The sequence below is a fragment of the Panthera uncia genome, assembly GCF_023721935.1.
Source record: "Panthera uncia isolate 11264 chromosome A3 unlocalized genomic scaffold, Puncia_PCG_1.0 HiC_scaffold_12, whole genome shotgun sequence".
In the NCBI taxonomy this organism is placed as follows: domain Eukaryota; kingdom Metazoa; phylum Chordata; class Mammalia; order Carnivora; family Felidae; genus Panthera; species Panthera uncia.
Genome location: NW_026057579.1, coordinates 19,338,956 through 19,359,864, shown reverse-complemented (window position 1 = coordinate 19,359,864; position 20,909 = coordinate 19,338,956). Strand labels below are relative to the sequence as shown.

The window sequence follows — 20,909 nt, the reverse complement described above, 5'->3', positions numbered from 1 at the left end:
AGATGACTGTAAATTTACTAGTCTTACATTTTGTTGAGTATTAAGAACATTTCATATAGTATTAGCTTTAATTGAGGTAAATGTCTTTCGATTAAATAAGTAGCTTTGGGTATAATTTTTTTTTTTTTTTTTTTTTTTTAGTATTTATTTTAAGAGAGCGCAAGTCGGGGAGGGGCAGAGAGAGAGGGAGAGAGGGAGAATCCCAAGCAGGCTCCGCCTGGTCAGTGTGCAGAGCCCCACACAGGGCTCGCACTCATGAAACTGTGAAATCGTGACCTGAGCCAAAATCAAGAGTTGGACGCTTAACCGACTGAGCCACCCAGACACCCCTGGGACTAATATTAAGTTAGAAACTACATATTAGCGTTATGACCGTGAGTAACAGTGTCTTCTCTGACCAGGTTTCCTCATCTGTGAATAGATCACAGATTGTAACATTTACAAATAGTAACTCACTCAATTTTGATAATGATCTGCCTCATAGGATCATTATCAAAATTGAGTGAGTTACTATTTGTAAAGCACCTGGCACATAGTGCTATATTAATGTTAAGTAAATAGGAAATAAAACTTGACATTTGTGCTTCCCTGTTTGTCAGCATTGGCTAACATAAATGGACATGTGAACCCACACCACAAGAACTTATAAGAGAAAGGGTATTTTAAGAAAGTAAGTTAAGGGTGACAACTTAATGAATGGGAAGAGTAACTGACAGGTCACTGTCTAGCTTGGGTCCCACTGATAGTCTTGGCCTTCAGATTTCTCCTCTATTTAGTCATATCAACTGGCAGAGTAGGTAAATCTTCTCAAATGTTACTCTCCTGTTTAAGAATCTGCAATACCTTCCATGTGTTTCCCATGCATCTGATAATACAGATTTCCTCTGTAAGGATTTCTAGTTTCTTCACTACACGACCCCTGCTTTTGTCCTCTCTTCTTAGAATTTATTATAGATTATTTAAGTTTAGCAAGCAAATCTGTCATCATGACTTGCTTGTTCTTGCTGCTCTAGCTTCTCCAATCTTCTGTCACCACCTTCCCTCTGACTTGTTAGCAGATGGAAATGATAATATTGACTGAAATGAGATCTCCTTGCCCACGGAGTCATGTTCTGTTATTGTAGTTCTTAAAATCTTGTATTGATAAAAAAGTCTTTTAAGAAATTAAAAAATTTTGTCCTTGGGTTGGTTGGTCCCTCCCTTCATCCTGTTTCTTTGTTTTCCTTCCTTCCTTCCTTCTTTCCTTCTCTTCTTGCCTTCCTTCTCTTTTCCTTCTCTTCCTTTCTATCCTCCCTTCCTTCCTTTCCTCCCTTCCTCCCTTTCTTTTGCATTTTAAGTTTAGCTTTGGTGTTTTTATACCACAGATTGTTCTAGCACAATGCCTTGGACTTAGTAAATTTAGTGAGTACTTGCTGAATTTTATTATATCGTGTCTCTTGCTTGCACTGCAGTATTTGAAGTTACCGTAAGGAGGAATAGGTGTTGGTCACTAGACTAATGGTGTGGTTTATCCCTCAGCCGCGGAGTGGTGGAAGTGCCGTTAATGTTTGTTTTCAACATTGAGGAGAGCAGTGCTCCTCAAACCTAGGCGTGCTTCCGAATCACCAGGAGGGTCCGATAAAAGAGATGGCTGGGCTGTGCTCAGAGTGTCTGATTCTGTATGTCTGGGGCAGGGCCCGAGAATTTGGGTTCAGTTTGGTGATTACAGTTTGAGAACACCTCATCAAAGAGATATTCAATTCTATTGCAATCTGAAGAGCAGTTGAAACCAAGAAATGGGTGTAGAGCAGTAAGAAACTCTGTTACCGTAATGTAGTATGGCAGCTCTCAGGCATCAGGTGTTCTTGATTTTGTGGGTAGGAGCCTCAAGATGGCTCTTCGTAGAAAAGATGATGTAGTGCTTTCCGGACTGTGCACTAGTTTCCTATTGCTGGGTAACACATTATCACAGACTTGGTGGCATAAGACAGCACACGTTTATGATCTCACATCCTCTGTTGGGAGTCTGGGCATTGTTAGCCAGCGCTTCTGGTCAGGGTCTCACCGGGCTGCAATGAAGGTGTCATCTGGGCTGTATTCTCATCTGGAGCTTGGGGCCCTCATCCAGGCTTGTGTGGTCGTTGGCAGTCTTCAGTTCTTTCCAGCTCTAGGGCTGAGGCTCTTAGCTCCTAGAGCTTTCCTATTTTTCCCTGCTCCATGGCCCTCACCACAGGCAGTTCACATCCTTGCTGTTTCCTTCATAAAAGCCAGCAAGAGACTCCTCCAAACTGCTAAGATGAAGACTTACATAGTGAAATGTATCATGGAAGGGATATCTCATCACCCTTGTCGTAGAGTGTATCCTAATAGGCAGTGCCATCTGTCACCTTTGCTATATTCTGTTGGTTGGAAACGAGTCACAGGGTCCACCTCAGGGGAGTGGAATGAACCATCAAGGGGAAGGGATTGCTTATACAAGGGCTCGACTCACTGGGGATTACTTTAGGTTGTGCCTGCCACAAATTGGAATACAAAAAGTGTGTTTTGGAGGATATTATGAGAATAATGATTTCAGTAAATTGGGTTTAGGTAGGTCACGATTGTATTTGAGCCAAGGAAGTGTAGTCTGGTTTCAAACAAAGTGATCAATTTCATAGACGTGTTTCAGGAAGAATCAGAAAGGACTCACAGTTTGGACCTTTCTGTTTATTAGCTGTTGGGATCTTTGAATTTTACAGTCTTTTACACTCCCAAAAACGTGAATAATTTTGGAACTCAAGAATTTTGGAAATAATTTTTAAAAATTAGAAATGTCATTTTGAGTTTGCTTGCATTCTGAAGTGATTAACATGAAGTGCAGTTTATGAGCTACTGTTAACTTGTACTTGAGCCACATTTTGTGGATTACTGCAGCAAACTAAATGTGTTTTATAAGTGTAAAGCTTATATTTCAGGTGGGTAAGGACGGGCCTTATATTAAAATTGATTTGACGGTAAGAGCCCGGTTCTCCTTATGCTGTTTAGAAGACAAACGAAGCAGGGGAAATCTGCTGCTGATTGTAGATAGTAGAGCATTACTTGGGACAGTGGCCTCAGTCTAATTAATCATTTGTCCAAAGCTCTGTATTTAGTGCAAAGGTGTGTCAGTTCGTATCCGTTTTCTTATCAGTACAGAGAAGGGATTTAAAACACAGTACCTTTATAAAGGAAATATTCCTATGTCTAAGGAGGTGGTTTCATAGTTTTCCTTTCATTAGAGCCCATTTCATTCTTAAATTAAGGGGAGTCTCACATTTTTACTGTCCTCAAAAATGTGTACCTCACAGCATATTTGGAAATAATGTAGAAGTTACTGTACTGCTACTAGCCTAACCCATAATCCTCTCTGCCTGATGTACCGTAAGTCTCATAACTGGTCTCTGTTTGCACTTTGGTACCCTTCCAGTCCATTTTCTGCACTGTAGTCAGTATGACCCTTTCAAAATGTAAAGCAGGACATGCACTGGGTTTACAATAAAATCTGGCTCACTGTGGTCTGGCCGGGCGGTGCAGGCCCACCTCTCCAGTCTCATTTACATGCCTCTCTTCCTTGCTCACTAGACCATAGCTGTGCTGGCCTTCTTCCAGTATTCAAAGTATTTCTAGCTTTGTGGCCTTTGCACATTTTGTTCTCTCTGCTTGGAAGGTAGCTTGGCACGCACTCCCCTCCCTGCAATATGCGTGGGTGTGTGCATGCACACATGCACGCACTGCCACACACGTATTCTTTATTTTCTATTTCATTTCAGGTATAAGTTACATATAGATGCACAGATCTTAAGCGTCTAATTTAATGACATTAAAATTTTTTTTTTGATTTGTTTTATTATTTTTGAGAGAGAGAGGGAGAGAGAGAATCCCAAGCAGGCTCCGCGCTGCAGACTCGATCCCACAGACCGTGAGATCATGACCTGAAATCAAGAGTCAGATGTTCAACTGACTGAGCCACCCACGCGCCCCTAATTTCATGAATTTTTACATATGTATATACCCATATAACCACCACTGCGATCAAGATAATCGAATTGATTCTGGCAACTCAGAAGGCCCCCTTTCAGTCTTTCTCATCAAACTACTATTATGACTTCTTTCGCCATAAATTAATTTGTCTGTTTTTGAACTTCATATAAATGGAATCTACAACAGCATGTTCTCTTTAGTGTCTCACTTCTTCACTCCCTATAATATCTCATATGTTCCTTGCCGGTCTTCTCATCTTTTAGGACCCAGCCGAAGTGTCCCTTCCTTAGTGAAGCTTTCTCTGACCACTCAGACTAGGCATACTCCCTACCCCTTGGCCTCTTGCAAAATACCCTCTTATTCCTTCACAGTATTTAACACAACGTGTGACTTTTCTTTGTTTTGGGGCTTATCGTCTGTCTCACAAAAGACCATAGACTTGGTGAGCATAGGGAACGTTTCAGTCTTGTTCATCATTCTCTTCACTGGGCCTAGCAAAAAGTTGCCTGGTACAGTCATAGGTATTCAATCATAAATATTTGTTGGCTTTCTGAATGAATGAGTGAAAAATGAACGCTGCTCTATTTTCTGCCTTGTACTGAAGTAAAAAAAAAAGTTCTGAAACTTTCTGATTTTTGGCAAAAGGTAATCTAAAGTAATTCTGATCTTACTAAGATTTTAAGAAAATTTCTTCTCATGGGCAAGATGGACTAATTGCCATAGGTGACGGTACCGAATTCTATACCTAAGTAACAATTGTTCGGTATACTAAGAGCAATCTTGAGGGAAATGTTCAGAAGTTCTATCTTGATCAGCATTTTTACAGAGACTTCAGTGAAGGTACTGTTATTAGCATGACACATTGACATGCTGAGGGTTTGGCGAGGCATAACTATCACCTTGATAAGTGAGTCTGAATCTGAAGAGATCTGGAAGGGATAGAAGGATGAGTTGAATCTAATAAGATAAAATGTGATAAGATAAATGTAGAGTCTAGTACTGGGTTCCAACAGTCATCATATTAGTGTAGAGAAAGGTAGTTTAGCAGTCCAACTGTGCGGTTGTGTTTAACTCTGCAGAATGCTTTTGTTGCCATAGGAAAGTAGTATGTTGGGCATCAGAGAAACAAGTCATTGAGGAAGAGGGGCTTATGGTCATGTTCTTTCTACTCCTGCACCACATGAAATGTTTCTTTTGCCCCGATCACATGTTCGTGTTGGCTTAACAACATTTTGGGTCATGTGGAGTATAGATTGTCAAACTAAAGCCCTCAGGCACTTGTTTTTGTGAATAAAATTTTACTGGACCACAGCCGTGCCCATTTGTGTACTTATTTTCTGTGACTGCTTGCTTGCTTCAGTGGTAGTGTTTGTTACAGAGACTATATGGCCTGCAGAGCCTAAAATATTTACTATCTGATGCTTTCCGGAAAAGCTTTCCAACCTCTGGTCTAAAGACTAGACCTAGATGAGGAAGAAGATTGAAGGCATGGCAAGAGGAGCAGCAAGAGGGACATGAGATGTTTAAGCAGGTGAAGAGAAGAAGTGGGTAGGACAGGGAGAGAGCAGTCTTCAAATATTTGAAGCACTATTGTTTGGAAGAAAAATTGGACCCCTGTCTGCTTAACTTTGTAAGACAAAATGAAAACAGGATAGAAAATACGGGGCAAGGGGAGGATCTTGTTAGTGTATAGAGAAGTTAGTTTAACATGGGTTGCGTTGCTTCTGGAAATAATGAGTTTTTTGCCCCAGAGGCATTTAAAAGGAGGCCGGATGATTGTTGTACCTGTTTGCATAAGCGAGGGTCAGGCACATAAGGACCTAGACATCTCCTGAACGCTTATGATTCTGAGATTTTCTCAAACCCAGGCTATGGTTTTCAGCCATTTCTCCAGGGTGATAGCTTCATCCAGCCTTGCAGTCTGGAGATCAAGCAAGTCACAGTGAGCTTAACAGTGGATTGCCTGCTGGGTTAAGATACTCGGATATATACCATTCCAATAGAAAATAAAAATATGTTTAGTGAGCATTAACAAATACCTAAATCTAGTTTAACATCTTTAAAAGTGTATGTTTTACTTATTTTTTCATGCATGTGGAAGGTCTGAATCATTTTTTTTCCTCCTGTTGACTCACAAGACAGTTTTAAGTTTCTTTGTTTATACTAAGTGATATGTGATCTTGAAAAATACTCAGGTAAGGCTAGAGCATGGAGTGTTCTTTAGGTTTATTGTTTGCTACCTTTTGTGATCTCCTATTACATTTTCTTGCTTACTTGAGCTTAAATGTGGAAGATCCATTTAGGCAGACTGACTTTCTTAAATTTAGCTGTTTGTTCTTTTCATACTACTGATCTCCTGAAGTAGAAGTTTAATGGTAAAACTTCAGGGTTTAAAAAGAGGAGCTTTTCAGATCAAAATACTGTCATTTAAGGACATCTTTGTAGTTCTAAATTAAATAATGGAAAACTGCTGAAAGACACTCATTCAGCAAACATTCCAATTAAGAACATTGTACTTTGTACACCATATTAGGTACTCATGTGATGTCTTAAACAGTTTCCTTCTGATTTGGACTTCTTACAACTTTTGTACTTTGCAGTAGATGGTGGACTTGAAATGTGTGGTTTCCCCGTTTATCTGACCCGCTGGCTACATCAAGTGGGTCTGGGTGCGGCCAGGGCCTCCCCTTTGTTATTGGCAGCTGCCAGGGGCTCCTACTCGTTCTGTGTCCTCAGGTGCAGAGACTTAAATCCAAGCAGTCCTGTCAGTTGAGGACCCCTCATTCTGCAGAGGTGTAGATGTAGCTGTAGCTGTAGCTATTATGTGGAAAGGCTTTGTGGCCTGTAGAGAGCCGTGCAAGTACCACTTTATTTTATGTTATGTTAATGTTATGTTATGTTATGTTATGTTATGTTATGTTATGTTATGTTATGTTATTATTTAAAAAAACTTTTTTAGAGAAAACTTCTTTTTTTTTTTTAAGGTTTATTTTTTTAAGTATCTCTCTGCACCCAATGTGGGGCTTGAACTCGTGACCCTGAGATCAAGAGTCCCATGCTTTTCCAACTGAACCAGCCGGGTGCCCCACAAATTGATTGTAGTCAGAACAGTAACATGCATTTAAGTAGGCTCCTGCCTGGAGTCTGGCTGAAGCCGCACAGCCTCTCACTGTGGCTGGCAGAGTTCTTCTCCGTTTTCCTCCCACTGTCTAGCTCAGGTCCTTTGTCCCACTGATCCCATTTCAGTTGGAATGGGTTGGAGAAATGAAGGTACTCAGACATGGAGTCTGTTCGATCATTTTGACTTAACTAGTTATCTGTCTTTGCTCCAGTATTTTAAGTTATTTCTGTTTATTTACTATTTTTGTTCCATCACACTTGTGAGTCTTGAAACACTGATGAGAAAACATTTTCTGTGTATTCAAAAGCATTCAGGAAGAAATTTGACCTTTATGATTTTTAAAAAATTAGATATTCAAACGCTTACTACTAATTTTATGTACATACTAAGCATAAATATAAAATACAAAACTTTTCGGGGGGGGGGGTGGGTGTTCCTGGGTGGCTAAGCCAGTTAAGCGTTCAACTCTTGATTTTGGCTCAGGTCATGATCTCACGGTTTGTGGGTTTGAGCCCCACGTTGGGCTGTGTGCTGACAGCGGAGACTGTGTGAGATTCTCCCTCTCTCTCTCTGTCTCTCCCCTGCTTGCTGTCTCTTTCAAAATAAATTAATTAATTAAACAAAACCCAAAACTTTTTGGGGTGTCTGGGTGGCTCAGTCTGTTAAGTGTCTGACTCTTGATTGAGGCTCAAGTCATGATCTCACCGTTGTGTGACTGAGCACTGCATCGGAGCCTACTTGGGATTCTTTCCCTCTCTCTCTGCCCCTCCCCTGCTGTCTCTTGCACACACTCTCTCTCAAGATAAATAAATTGACTTAATTAAAAAAAAAAACACACAAACTTTTTTTCAGACATTTGACTCTTTGTGACATTGTGTAAATGTCAACTGGACGAATTAGGTAATATTCCCACTCTTTGAGGTGGGAATGATCCCTTACCAATTAAGTATCCCTTCTTCCCCACACCTAGTGGAGTGCTTCTAGCATGCCGGGTACTCCAGTATGTGTGTGTCTATTTGTTAAAATCTCCTTTGAATTTTTACTGAATAACTCCATAATTAGGGAAAAAACTTGATTACCACAGAACCCTAACCTATTGTTGTCTTCCGTTGCTTATGTGTGTGATCCGTTTTCCTGCTGTAAAGGGATCTGTCATCCTTTGGTGGTTAAAGCACAGTTAGTAATATCTAATACGTAGCACTCATGCGTGTGGTTAATTTGCCTAATTTTTATGGCAGACCTTTGGGGTAGAAGCTATCATCCTCATTTACAAGCGGACAAACTAAGGCAGAGATGAAGTAACTTGCCCGAGGTTGCACACTTAGTAAGCGTATTCGGAGGAGGTTGAGAAAGTCAGTGTTTGAATGTACACAGTGTGAGCGTTTTTGATCTTGCATTGTGAGTGAGACCTTGTAAGCAATGTAAATATCCCCACCGAAACAGTGTAACACTATAAAAGTTGGTTGAGTGAAACAGAGAAACGTGGCTGTGTCTTTGCCCTATTTATATTGTTCCTCCAGTTTTGTTATATAGACCAGGACATCATGTAAACAGACATGTTCTCTGGGTTATTTTTGTAGTATTACTTTCGCTCGAGGATTATTGTACTACTTGCCAGTGTGCAAGGAGAACTGAATATTTTCTTTTCATTTCTTAACAGTACAGTGCCGTGGATACCAATCCACTCTCTCTGTATGTCATGCATCCATTTTGGAATACTATAGTAAAGGTAAGACGATTAATAGGCTTGTACTTATGTTTTAGTAAGTTGTAAGTATTTTAAGGAGTGTTATGGATACAAGTGTTTGTTTAGTAAGATGTCTAGAGAAATTACTCTCTCATTCTCCTTTCCCTTAGTCACATACCTTTTGATTTATTTTATTGTTGAAGTATAAGTTTATATTCTTATACTAGAATTTATCATTTTTATAAAATGCATTTAAACATTTTCTAAAATAAATAATATTATGATTATAAGTTTGTTGATTATAGAATTTAAAATACAGAAAACAGAAGAATGAAATGCTTATTTCTATCAACTGAACATTGTGGTTTACGTTTTAATATATATACCTCCTAGATATGATCTGTCAAGTTTATAGCTTTTATTATGACTTAAATTTCATATTGCATAGTGGTCAGAGTGCTTCCTTTACTTTAATTATTTTGTAATTATTTTGAAACAAATAGGTATTTCCTACTTGGCTGGCTCCAAATCTGATAACCTTCTCTGGCTTTCTGCTGGTTGTGTTCAATTTCCTACTTATGGCATACTTTGATCCTGACTTTTATGCTTCAGGTAAGATTATTACTTTAATATAAAATTTAAAATGCCTAAATGGAGAAAAATGACATGCGGTTATTTTCTGGTTCAATTGATATGCTTGTCTGTTGGAGAAGTTCTGGATATTTTAAAGGTATGTAAAATGTTAGAATTGGGTGTAAAAGCTAAGTTGTGTTTTCACAATCTGTTATGCATATTTCCATTAAGTTCTAGAAACCAAATTGGCTACTTAATGTAGATAGGCTGTCTAAAAAGCAGTGGGGTTTTGATAAATAAAGAATAATTGGATTTACAAGAAGACACAATATTTAGGACTGACACTTTGCCTGAAAGTGAGTATAAGCAGGGTCCAACATATTTACCAGTTCCAGAAATATCCCTTCTCTTTTTCTAATGATGCAAGAAAAATCACCCCCCGCCTTTGACGGGAATGTGATCTCTCTTTCCCTCTGCTCAGCATCCACATTTGCCTTGAATAACTCCAAGTTTCCTGTGAAAATGGTTCTTAGACCGTGAACGTTTATTGACAGAAGTCAGTTGGGGAAGGGAGAAGAGAAATGCTTTTGGAGGCAGTTGTTGGCCTGCTTCCACCCCAGACTCCAGTGTTTTCTTTCATAGCTGTTCCTGTCTTCACATTCCCTTGCCCTGTTTCTGCCCCAGGCCATAGGACAGAATCTGGCTGTATTTGGGATGAGGGGGGATAAGTGGCCAAAAGAGTTTATTTTCATTGCTCAGCCGGTTGATAGGGTTGAGAGGAATAGAAAGATGGAGGTAGATGAATAATTTTTGCATTCTAAGTCAGAGTATGTATTTTCCAGTAAGAATATTTATAAATGATGTAGTAAATAGTCTTAGTGTTATAATTCACTGGTGTTGTGGGGTTAGCAGACTTTTGTGGACTGACCTGGAGAAATTAAGTCACCAACAACATTGTTTTTTTTAGGAAAGTTCAGAGTTTCAAAAACTTACAACTTGATCCTATAGAAATTCTGAATATTGAAACTGTATGTATGCCTACCTTTAGCAATTGAAATTTTAAGCCATAGCTTTTGTACATGTAATAAAATGACAATCGAAGATCATAAGGTACTATGTGGATAATAAGATTAAATTTTATCAAGCATGGTTTTGATATTAAGCGGCTTTTAAAAATTTGTATTTTAATCTTTAGAACGTCTTCACAAGTTTCTTTTATAACTAGAAATATTAATTTTTCTAACTACTCTAACATTATTTACTAGTTATTAAGAGGGCTAAAAATATGTAAATATTATGTGTATTTCCCCAAGTCATAGAAACTAGAGGACCAGATAAACCATCTAGTCCTGGTATATTTGGGAAATGGAAGATAGGAAAGGATAAACGATCTATTCATGGTCACACAGCTGCTTGAATATAGAGCCAGGACTGGAACCCAGACCTTCTGATACTTAGTCACCCAAATGAAAAGGTCTTTTGTTTAGCTAGTTAATAATGTAGTGAGAAAATATAGATTGAAGGTTCAATACATGTTTGTAGGATATTCGTCAACAGTGAAGATCAGATTAAACACAAGCATCTTTTAAGTTCCAAAAGCATTACTTTTCATTCTTAGCATGTAAGTAATTTTCAGGTAGAGATGAACAGTCAGTTTTGAGTTATGATTAAAGCTCAAAATAAGTGCCTTTGTTTATGAGGGGTTGGGCAGTTACTTCCTTGGTTTTGTCAGTTTCCCGATGTATTTTAATATTTACCTAAATCTGCATTAAAAGTATATTTTAAACTTCTATTTAACTTCTATTTAATAGAACTTCTATTTAATAAATAGAAATATTTCTCAATGGCAGTGCGTGCTATAGTAAGAATGATCATACTTTGTATTGAAGTCTGAGTGCTTTCCTTTGCAGCACCGGGTCACAAGCATGTACCCGACTGGGTTTGGATTGTGGTGGGAATCCTCAACTTCATAGCCTACACTCTAGGTAAGAAATTGGCAAATATTCATTTTAGTCAATGGCTGGTGACTCTTTCAGCAAGGATAGCCATCCATTAAACTAACATTTTCTCCTATGCTTAATTCATTTTAACTAGGGCTTACTGATTTCCTATTCAGTATAATAAATATGTTTTTGAGTTTCTCTCTGGAAAATATTGTCATTCATTGCTAGGGATGCAGAGAATAAGATATGAGTTGGCAAACTGCCTCTTGCAGGCCGACTCTGTCCTATTTTTATAAGTAAAGTTTTGTTGGAACACTGCTATATTCATTTCTTTACTTGTTGTCTATGCCTGCCTGCCTGCTTGCTTGCTTGCTTGCTTTCTTTTTTTTTTTTTTTTAACGTCACAAATAAGACTTCTTATTTGTCACCATTAAATGACTGAATTTTAAACAGATTCTTGGACTGGTGGCTCATATCCATCAGCTCGTTCAACTTTAGCACTGGTCTCATCCCCAGTAGCGTTTCTAGAACTACTGCCTTCACCATGAAGCTCCATGAGCTTTCCCAACTCAAACCTGGGCTTCTTTAGCACTTTTACTTTTCTAATGAAGATATCATGGAGTGGATAAATAGATTGACATGCCTTTTCTGTGTCTTTTCCGATGCTGTCTGGAATCAGTTTATTGACCACTGCTTTCGAGTCATTTGTCTGCACCTCTCGGGTTATGATTTCCATTGTCTTTTTCTGAACACGGTGGACCTGTTGGTGCTGAGCCTAAAGGTCTTCCAAATCTAATTGTTGGGTTTTTTAGTAAAACCAACACAAAATAGATGAAGCAAGTAACTGTCGGTGGCTTGACATCAACATGAGCTTCAATCGTGGTCTGCCATTTTGTGACCATGGAACTTTCCTAGAATTCCACGGGTGAGATCCACACAATAGAACTTAGGCAGTTTCTGCCCTGAACATCCTCAGTTATTAGCTTGGATTTTCTAAATGCAACTTCATCATTCTGTAGATCAGCAAGGCTCACTTAAAAAACACAACCCTTGAGGCCGTCAGATGCAGTTTTGGCTCCCTGAGTTCTCGTGACTAGTGTTTTTCCAATATTTCTTATATCAAGCATAGCTGGTGCTTTCACTTCATACTGATCTTTCCTAGCAAATGGATCAACCACTTTCTTCTTGGCCCCCTTTTTTGCTGCCTTTTGTCAGGCCCTTCTTCTTACTGATTGCCATGGCTCTGCTCGGGGAGCCAAAAGGGCTCTATGCTTGCTTTTTGCAACAAAGACAAGGTTGAGTAGTAGCAACGGTGTCTCCTGATGACCCATAATGCCTCAACTATTTACTATCTGGCTCCTTACAAAAAATATTTACCAGCAACTGGAATAAGACGTCATTTTTGCCTTCAGTTTGGGAAACAATGCCGACCTGTCAGATAATTGTGGAGTATGGAGAGAGCTGCTACAATAGAGCACAGCGGGGAAACAGGAATGAGTGGGAGAATAAGAAAGTAATTAATTCTTATTTGGTGCAGGAGGTGGTGAGGGAGGTCCCTGTGCTAGGCCATAACTGTCTATGTTGCCAAGAATGCTTTTTGTTGGTTCTGTTTGCATGGCTTGTCCTGCATTCTCCTATTCTCCTTCCCTGCTTTATTTTTCTCCATAGCACTCAAAACCATATAACCTACTTGTCTCTCTACTCTAAAGCGTACATTCTTTGGGGGCTGTGTGCCCAGTATTTAGAACAGTACCTAACACATAGTAGGTAGTCAGTATATAGTTTTCATTTTTATTTATAAAATTTATTTTTTTATTACTTTTTAAAATTATTTTTGTAAAGTTTATTCATTTATTGTTTCTGAGAGAGAGCGAGAGAGAGAGAGAGAGAGAGAGAACACAAGTGAGGGAAGGTCAGAGAGAGAGAGGAAGACCCAGAATCCGAAGCAGGCTCTAGGCTCTGAGCTGTCAGCACAGAGGCCTACACAGGGCTTGAACTCATAAACCGCGAGATCGGGATCTGAGCCGAAGTTGGACGCTCAACCGACTGAGCCACCCTGCCCACCCCTCCCCCCCAGCTTTTCATGATTTTTTTAAGTATATAGTTTTTAAGTGAATATAAATACCAGACCCTGACTTAAAGTTGCTTAGATCTCTCAGATAAAAATGACTCATAAAACCAGTATAATCTGGTATATGATTACACGCTGACATTGCAGGTGACCAGAACTGCCAGAATTTGGGGAAGGAAGAGAGTGAAGTCCAGAAGAATTAGGAGAAAGCTTAGTGAAAAATTACATTTTAGGCAGAAGCTTTTGCATATTTGTTCTTAAATATGAGCAGGTTTAAAAATTCTGCTGTAGGAGCGCCTGGGTGGCTCCGTCAGTTTAGTGTCCCTCTTCAGCTCAGGTCATGATCTCATGGTTCAGTTCATGTATTCGAGCCCCACGCCAGGGCTCTGTGCTGACAGCTCAGAGCCTGGAGCCTGCTTCAGATTCTGTCTGTCTTTCTGTCTCTCTGCCCTTCCCCCGCTCACACTGTCTCTCTCTCTCAAAAATAAATAAAAACATTAAAAAATTAAAAATAAAAAAATTCTGCTGCAGGGGTGCCTGGGTGGCGCAGTCAGTTAAGCATCTGACTCTTGATTTTGGCTCATGATCTTACGGTTCATGGGGTCGAGCCCCTCTGTGTTGACAGCATAGAGCCTGCTTGGGATTCTCTCTCTCCCTCTTTGTCAAAATAAATAAATAAACATTTCGAAACATTAAAAAAAAAATCTGCTCTAGGGTTTGGTTGCCAAGGGCAGGGAGGAATAGGGAAAAAGGTGAGAGTGGCCTGAGGGCTCTGACTTTTAACGGCAGGTCATAAGAGCTTTTTGATATACCATATTATCTACCTTTTTCACATCCACAGTTTTGGCAAAAGCCCTCACCGAACGTGAACTGTTTGTTGCAAAACTGCCTTGAACCAACATGAGGCAACTTTTAAACTATATCCTACTAGTGTGATTGTTCTTACATTTTGCTGCAGAAATATTAATGTGTTTGATCACAGGGTGCTGCTCTGGGTCCGCCTGAGGTGTTTTTGTTTTGTTTTGTTCTTTTGTCATAATATATGCTATATACCCTGAATTACCTTTCTGAAAAAACATTGTGTAACTTCGCACACCCCAGACTGGTGGAGCTGGAATGGGTTCAGTGGGAAGATGTACAAGACCTAATTAGTATGCAGTTCACGGATTTAGTATTTGTAACAAATGCACAGGAGTTGCCCTGCAAATAGTAAATTAAGCCAGCAAATAATGAGAAAAGACTTTTTGGAAATACTTCAGCTAGCAGAAATGTTCCTAACGCTATATAACAGAGATCTGCTGTATTTGGGCAGGAATCTGGAATTCATCCTCTCGTGTGTTCCTTCAACAATATTTTTAAAGGCCTTCTTTTTGAAAAAAAAAAAAAAAAAAAAAAAAAAGATTTTTTTAAGTTTATTTATTTATTTTGAGACAGAGAGCACAAGCAGGGTAGGGGCAGAGGGAGGAGGGGGAGAGGGAATCCCGAGCAGGCTCTCCACTATCAGCACAGAGCCCGACGTGGGGCTTGAACTCCCTAACTGTGAGATTATGTCCTAAGCTGAAATCAGGAGTCAGACACTTAACCCAGGTGCCCCTAAAGGCCTTCTTTGCAACAAACTGAGCTAGACACTGGGATAATACTATAGTGAGCAAGATAAGCACAGGTAATTATAGGAATTTTTAATTCCTGAATCTTTACTATTAGCCTAATCCTGCTGCACTTGTTAATAGAACTGTTTCTTTTGGGGAGAAATTTTTATAGTCCAGATTTTTTTTTTTCCTTAATATTGTCTCTCCTACTAGACTCACGGTTCCTGAGAGACCACAGGAATTGTGTCTTATTTATAGCAGGGTGGTTGGCTCTTGCACAAGCGTGCCGAGCTATGCTTCAGACTCTTTTTTTTTTTTTAAGTTTTATTTCTTTAAGTAATCTCTACACCCAACGTGGGGCTCGAACTCACAACCCTGAGATCAAGAGTCACGTGCCCCTCCAACTGAGTCAGCCAGGCGCCCCTCAGACTCTTCTTTGTAACTAGGTTTTACTGTTCTCCCACTCTTTTTCTCTCCCTACACCCCTCACGCCCCAGCTCCTCTGTTTCTGCCCCTAAATGAAGGTGTTTCACTGTGCTGTATCCTCAACTTTCCCTTTCCTCTTATTCCCTCGATAATTCTTATCACTATTGAGATGACTCTTGTGTTTCTATCTAGCCCTCATATATTTTCTGAGTTGTTAGTAAGTACCTGAGGTTGAGTTGCTTGACATGATCATGTGGATAATTCTGCCAACAGTTCAGTTTTAGCATCTAAACTTGTACTCAGCATCTTTTCCGTCAGGCAGGCTCTTTGGACTTCCCCATTTCTACCACTCTCTTAGTTACCCAGATGGGAAATCGGGAGGATCTTCTGGTCCTTTAGCCTCACCACTCATCTTTTGCTGCATTGCCAGTTTGACTTTCTTAATATCTCACCTGCCTCCAGCCTTTCATTCCTGCTGTATTCCATGTCAGTGCGGGCCTTACTGGTTAGTGTTCTCTCTGCCATTCACACTGCTGCCAGGTGAATCTTCCTGAAGCACGTCACTACCTTTACCCCTGTCATTCCCGTGCTCACATCCTTTTCGTAGCCCCCCGTACTCCCTGAAACTTTTGAGCTGGCTCCAACCTCCCTTCTGGCCTCTCTACCGCCCTCTTTACCTACTGGTTTCCTCTGGTCGACCTAAACTACTTTGGCATTCTCTGAACACGCATGTGCTTTTCCATCTTGGTGTTTTTGCTGATAGCACTCCCTCCTCTTGAAACAGCATACTCTTATCTACTGAAATCCAACTCATTCTTTATGTCCCCACTCAGGTTTCATCTGGTCTGGAAGGCCGTTCTTGATTATCTTAGCCTGAAGAGTGCTTGTCCCTTTTCCGAACTCTTTTGTGGTTTGGGATGTACTGTATCTTTAATCGCCATGTTTTGTCTCCATTCTCAGTTATAAACACTGAGGACGCAAACTTACTTTATTCGGAGATTATTCTTATGATAATCTTCACAGCATCAGGAACAGTGCCTTGCACAGTTTCAATACATTTAATTCTTATATTTACTGAACACCTGCTGTGTGCAAAGCCTTTTCTGAAAGCACTTAAAATCGGGGAAGGAGCACATCTGTAACAAAGTGACTGTAATTTCAAACAAGATGAAATAGGTGTTACGACTGAAGTTCGGGATGTTTTTGGATCCTAGAGCAAGGAGTGGTTAGATCAGTTGTGATGAATACCTATTGCATATTCTCTGGAAGCCTGAGAATTTGTGGCTAGCAGAACAACTCAGTTGTTAGTCCGATTTGGAAGAATTCAGAGTCCAACTACAATGCTTTGTCTTCACATCTAAAATTGACACCATTTAGTTGATGTAATATACTTTAAGTTTTAGGTTAAACTCTAAGAAATTAAGGTGGGTTTTTTTGTTTGTTTGTTTTTTTCTGAAATCTTTGAATTGTAGGAATTAGACGTTGGATTTTTACAGTCCTGGCTGGTCGCTGTACTTTAGTTCATCAACATTCCTATGATACGCTGATTTGTTTTGTGTTTCTCCAGTTTGTTAAAGAAGATTTTCTCCCTGCGGTACCGATGTTGACCTTTTCCCATGGTAATGTGTTTCTGTTGCAGATGGTGTGGATGGAAAGCAGGCCCGGAGAACCAATTCCAGCACCCCTTTAGGGGAGCTTTTTGACCATGGCCTTGATAGTTGGTCATGTGTTTACTTTGTTGTGACTGTGTATTCCATCTTTGGACGAGGACCATCTGGTGTCAGTGTTTTTGTTCTTTACCTCCTACTATGGGTAGTTTTGTTTTCTTTTATCCTGTCCCACTGGGAAAAGTATAATACAGGGATTCTTTTCCTGCCGTGGGGATATGACATTAGCCAGGTGGTAAGTATGTGTTCTGCCTTAAATTTTCAACAGTGCTATGAATTTTTTGGGGGGGGGAGGGGGAAGGGAGTAGTCTTTGTCATTGTCATTCCTTCTTTATTGCCCTTATGCTTTTTTGGCCAGAACTGATGTGTGCTTTTAAAAAAATTTCCTTTTTATCTTGTATTATTTGTTGCTTATTTATGAAAATCTCAAGCACATAAAAAAGTAGGGATAGCATAGTGAACCCTTATGTACCTGTTCCTTAGGTTCAACAGCTATATGGCCAGTCTAGTTTCATGTATACCCTTCCTCCCAATTATTTTAAAGGAAATTCCTGATATTATGTGATCAACGTTTTCCCATCTATCTCTAAGTAGTAAAAGCACTTTTAAAAAAACATAATCACAATGTCATTATTAACTAAAAAATGAGCAGTTTCTTAATGTTAATAAATATTCCTTTGAACTGTTGATTTTGTAAAGAGAGAGATGCACATGTAATTGTTGCTTTTTTGTCTTTACTGGGAGCTTTCAATGAGTAGAGATACTTGTTTTCTTTTACTTAAGAGGCTTGCTATTAACTCTCCCTGCCCTTGAATCCTAGCTCTTTGTGTTGCCATTTTGCCCGTTTGTACCTAAGGTCCCAGTAAAGCCTCAGACATTGGAATGTTTGAAGAAAGTGATCGGGTAGGCAAATTGGACCGTGTCGTACCTTAACTGATTCCTGAAGTGCCTTAAAGTGTTCTAAATTATGGCCAGTTGTTTGCATTGTGTAGAAGTTAGTTATTTTATGGCATTGTTGGCTAAAAAACCCGCAACTTTTAAAGGGAAGAAGACTTGCCACATTATCAAATTTAAGTGTACTTCTTGCTTTTACTAAAACTACGAGATTTAACGCTGCATACAGCATTGCGGGCTCCTTGACCTTTCCAGCTGTTAATGCCTCTGTATGCTTTTGTCTGCATTTTCCTTCCAGACTATATCTTTTGTCTACATAGTGACTGCGATTGTGGGAGTTGAGGCCTGGTATGAACCTTTCCTGTTTAATTTCTTATATAGAGACCTATTCACTGCAATGATTATTGGTAAGAAGCTCCATGTTGAAGCCTATTTTAACATCACTTTGTTATCCAAGCCAGTGTTTGATTGATTACGAGCAGTAACACCTGTCCCTCTCTCCCGTTCCCTCCAGCGAGCAGAACAGCCCTATAGCCCTGTAGGGTTTCAACCAAACCAGTAAGGAAAATAAAATTCCTGTGTTGTGGTTTTTTTGTGTGTGGCACCAAGCTGTTTCCAGTCCGAAGAAAATAAATACCAAAATCGCATAAACCTCGTAAACTAACTGTTTAAATGAATCTAGACTGTTGGAGAGGATCCACATTTAGGTGGACATTTGGTGTAGATTTCGTGCCTATCTCAGAATTGAAGACCATTAGTTTGTAGGAAATAGATGACACAGATTACTTTGTAATACATTCATTGGAAAGTTGTGCTATTCTCCTCCGATATTCTTTTTTGCCACCGGATAATAGGTAAAGGATTTTGGTAACAATGTTTTATTTGGTAAAAAATTTGGATTGTGGTAATGTTTCCCTTTTGATTTTAGCCAGAGGGAATATCTACGGGATGATTAACTGAGTGGGGGAGTGTTTTCTATGCAAAGAGGAAGTTATCTGGGCTGTTACTTCGGGGCATTAGGAGTGGCATTAGGACCTCTGTAGAAGAAAAAAAAAAAGAAAAAAAAAGCAAGCTGTCGGCTATTGCTCTGTTCCCTTATCTGAAAAATAACCCCCCTGGCTACCCAGTGCACCTTGCTAATAGAATGGGCGTTAGATAAAGCTTAGAAACGGCTGAGAAGCTGATCCGTTAGGCACTGGCTTTTAGGCAGTGGTTTGGGCCGTTCTCTGTTGCTCTGGTCTACAGATATTTTAGAACCCTGCTGTAATCTTCCAAATGTTCTTTTTTCGGGGGTTTTTGTATGAACGGATTTCTTTAGCCTGACAAGGCTAGCTTCTTTTCACTCCCACCACATAGTGAATCTTCTGATTTAAGTGGCTAGTCTTGTGGCAGGATTGTTGAATTTACGTTGAAGTGTTAAACTTAACGAGAAGATGGAATCCTCCGAGGTGTGAGATATATTTTGGGATGGTAAAGTGGATACTTTTAATAGGCACATAATTTTCCATGTAACTTACGAGTTTACCTGAATTCTTCTTTCTGAAATAAAACAAAAGCCCACATGTTTCTGTATAAGTAAATAAAGCAGCTTTCCCCATACAGGCATACCTTGTTTTATTGCACTTTATTGTGCTTTGCAGATACTTGTCTCTTTTACAAATTGAAGGCTTGTGGCAGCCCTTTGTCGGGCAAGTCTGTCAGCACCATTTTCCCAACAGCATTGGCTCCCTTCATGTCTCTGTCTGTCAGATTTTGGTAATTCTCACAGTATTTCACACTTTTTCATCATTATTATATTCGCTATGGTGGTCTGTGACGCGCGGTCTTTGATGTTACTGTTGGAATTGTTTTGGGGACACACAAAGCACGCCAACGGAAGACGGCCATTTAATAGACGAATGTGTGTGTCTGACTGTGCCACCCACCCTCCGCTCTCCCTCTCATCTCTCTCCCTCTCCTTGGGCCTCCCTATTTCCTGAGATACAGTATTGAAATTAGGCCAGTTAATGACCCTCCAGTGGCTTCTGAGTACTCAAGTGAAAGGAAGAGTCACATGTCTCCCTCTTTAAATTACAAACTAGAAGTGATGAAGCTTAGTAAGGGGGGCATGTCGAAGCCGAGATAGGCCCAAAGCCAGGCCTCTTGCGCCACACATTTAGCTAAGTTTGTAAATGCAGTGGAAAAGCTCTTGAAGAAAATGAAAAGTGCTCCTTCCTAAACATAAGGATGATACGAAAGTGAGAAGCAGCCTCATTGTGACATGGAGGAAGTTTTAGTGGTCTGAATAGGAGATCAAGGCAGCCACAACATTCCCTTGAGCCAAAGCCTGATTCAGAACAAGGCCCTAGCTCTCTTCACTTCTAGGAAAACCGAGGGAGGGGAAGAAGCTGCAGGAGAAGCGTGAAGCTCGCAGAGGTTGGTTCGTGAGGTTTAAAGGAAAGAAGCCTTGGGGCGCCTGAGTGGCTCAGTCAGTTAAGGAAAGAAGACTTCTGTGTGTCGTAAAAGTGCAGGATGAGGGAGCAAGTGCTGATGCAGGAGCCGCAGCAAGTTCTCCAGATGATCCGCCTCAGATAATTCAAGAACGTGGCTACACGACACAACAGATTTTGAGTGTACCTGTAGCAGCCTTAATATCGGAAGGAGATGCCATCTAGGACTTTCATAGCTAGAGAGGAGAAGTCAATGCCTGGTTTCAGAGCTTCAAAGGACAGGCTGACTCTCACGGTAGGGGCTAATGCAGCTGGTGACTTGGACGTGAAGCCAGTGCTGATCGACTATTCTGAAAATCCTAGGGCCCTTAAGAATTTGCCACATCTACCCTGCCCGTCCTCTATACATGGAACAACAAAGCCTGGACAGTAGCACATCTGTTTACAACATGGTTTGCTGAGTGTTTTAAGCCCCCTATTGAGATCTGCTCAGAAAAAAAGGATTCCTTTCAAAATATTACTGCTCACTGA

At 40.0% G+C, this 20,909-nt stretch overlaps 1 protein-coding gene and 1 pseudogene across 2 annotated transcripts in view; one reads left to right on the top strand and one right to left on the bottom strand.

Moving 5' to 3' along the window:
* Positions 1–20,909, top strand: part of SELENOI (selenoprotein I) — a 46,280-nt gene that overhangs the window by 8,532 nt on the left and 16,839 nt on the right. For both annotated transcript variants that reach the window (XM_049652450.1, XM_049652449.1), the window contains exons 2-6: positions 8,760–8,828; positions 9,290–9,398; positions 11,270–11,344; positions 17,028–17,290; positions 18,248–18,356. In XM_049652450.1, the coding sequence (XP_049508407.1) occupies positions 8,760–8,828; positions 9,290–9,398; positions 11,270–11,344; positions 17,028–17,290; positions 18,248–18,356 (625 nt within the window). The remainder of the gene's footprint in view (positions 1–8,759; positions 8,829–9,289; positions 9,399–11,269; positions 11,345–17,027; positions 17,291–18,247; positions 18,357–20,909) is intronic.
* On the bottom strand, positions 11,678–12,541 carry LOC125937619 (40S ribosomal protein S3a-like; annotated as a pseudogene).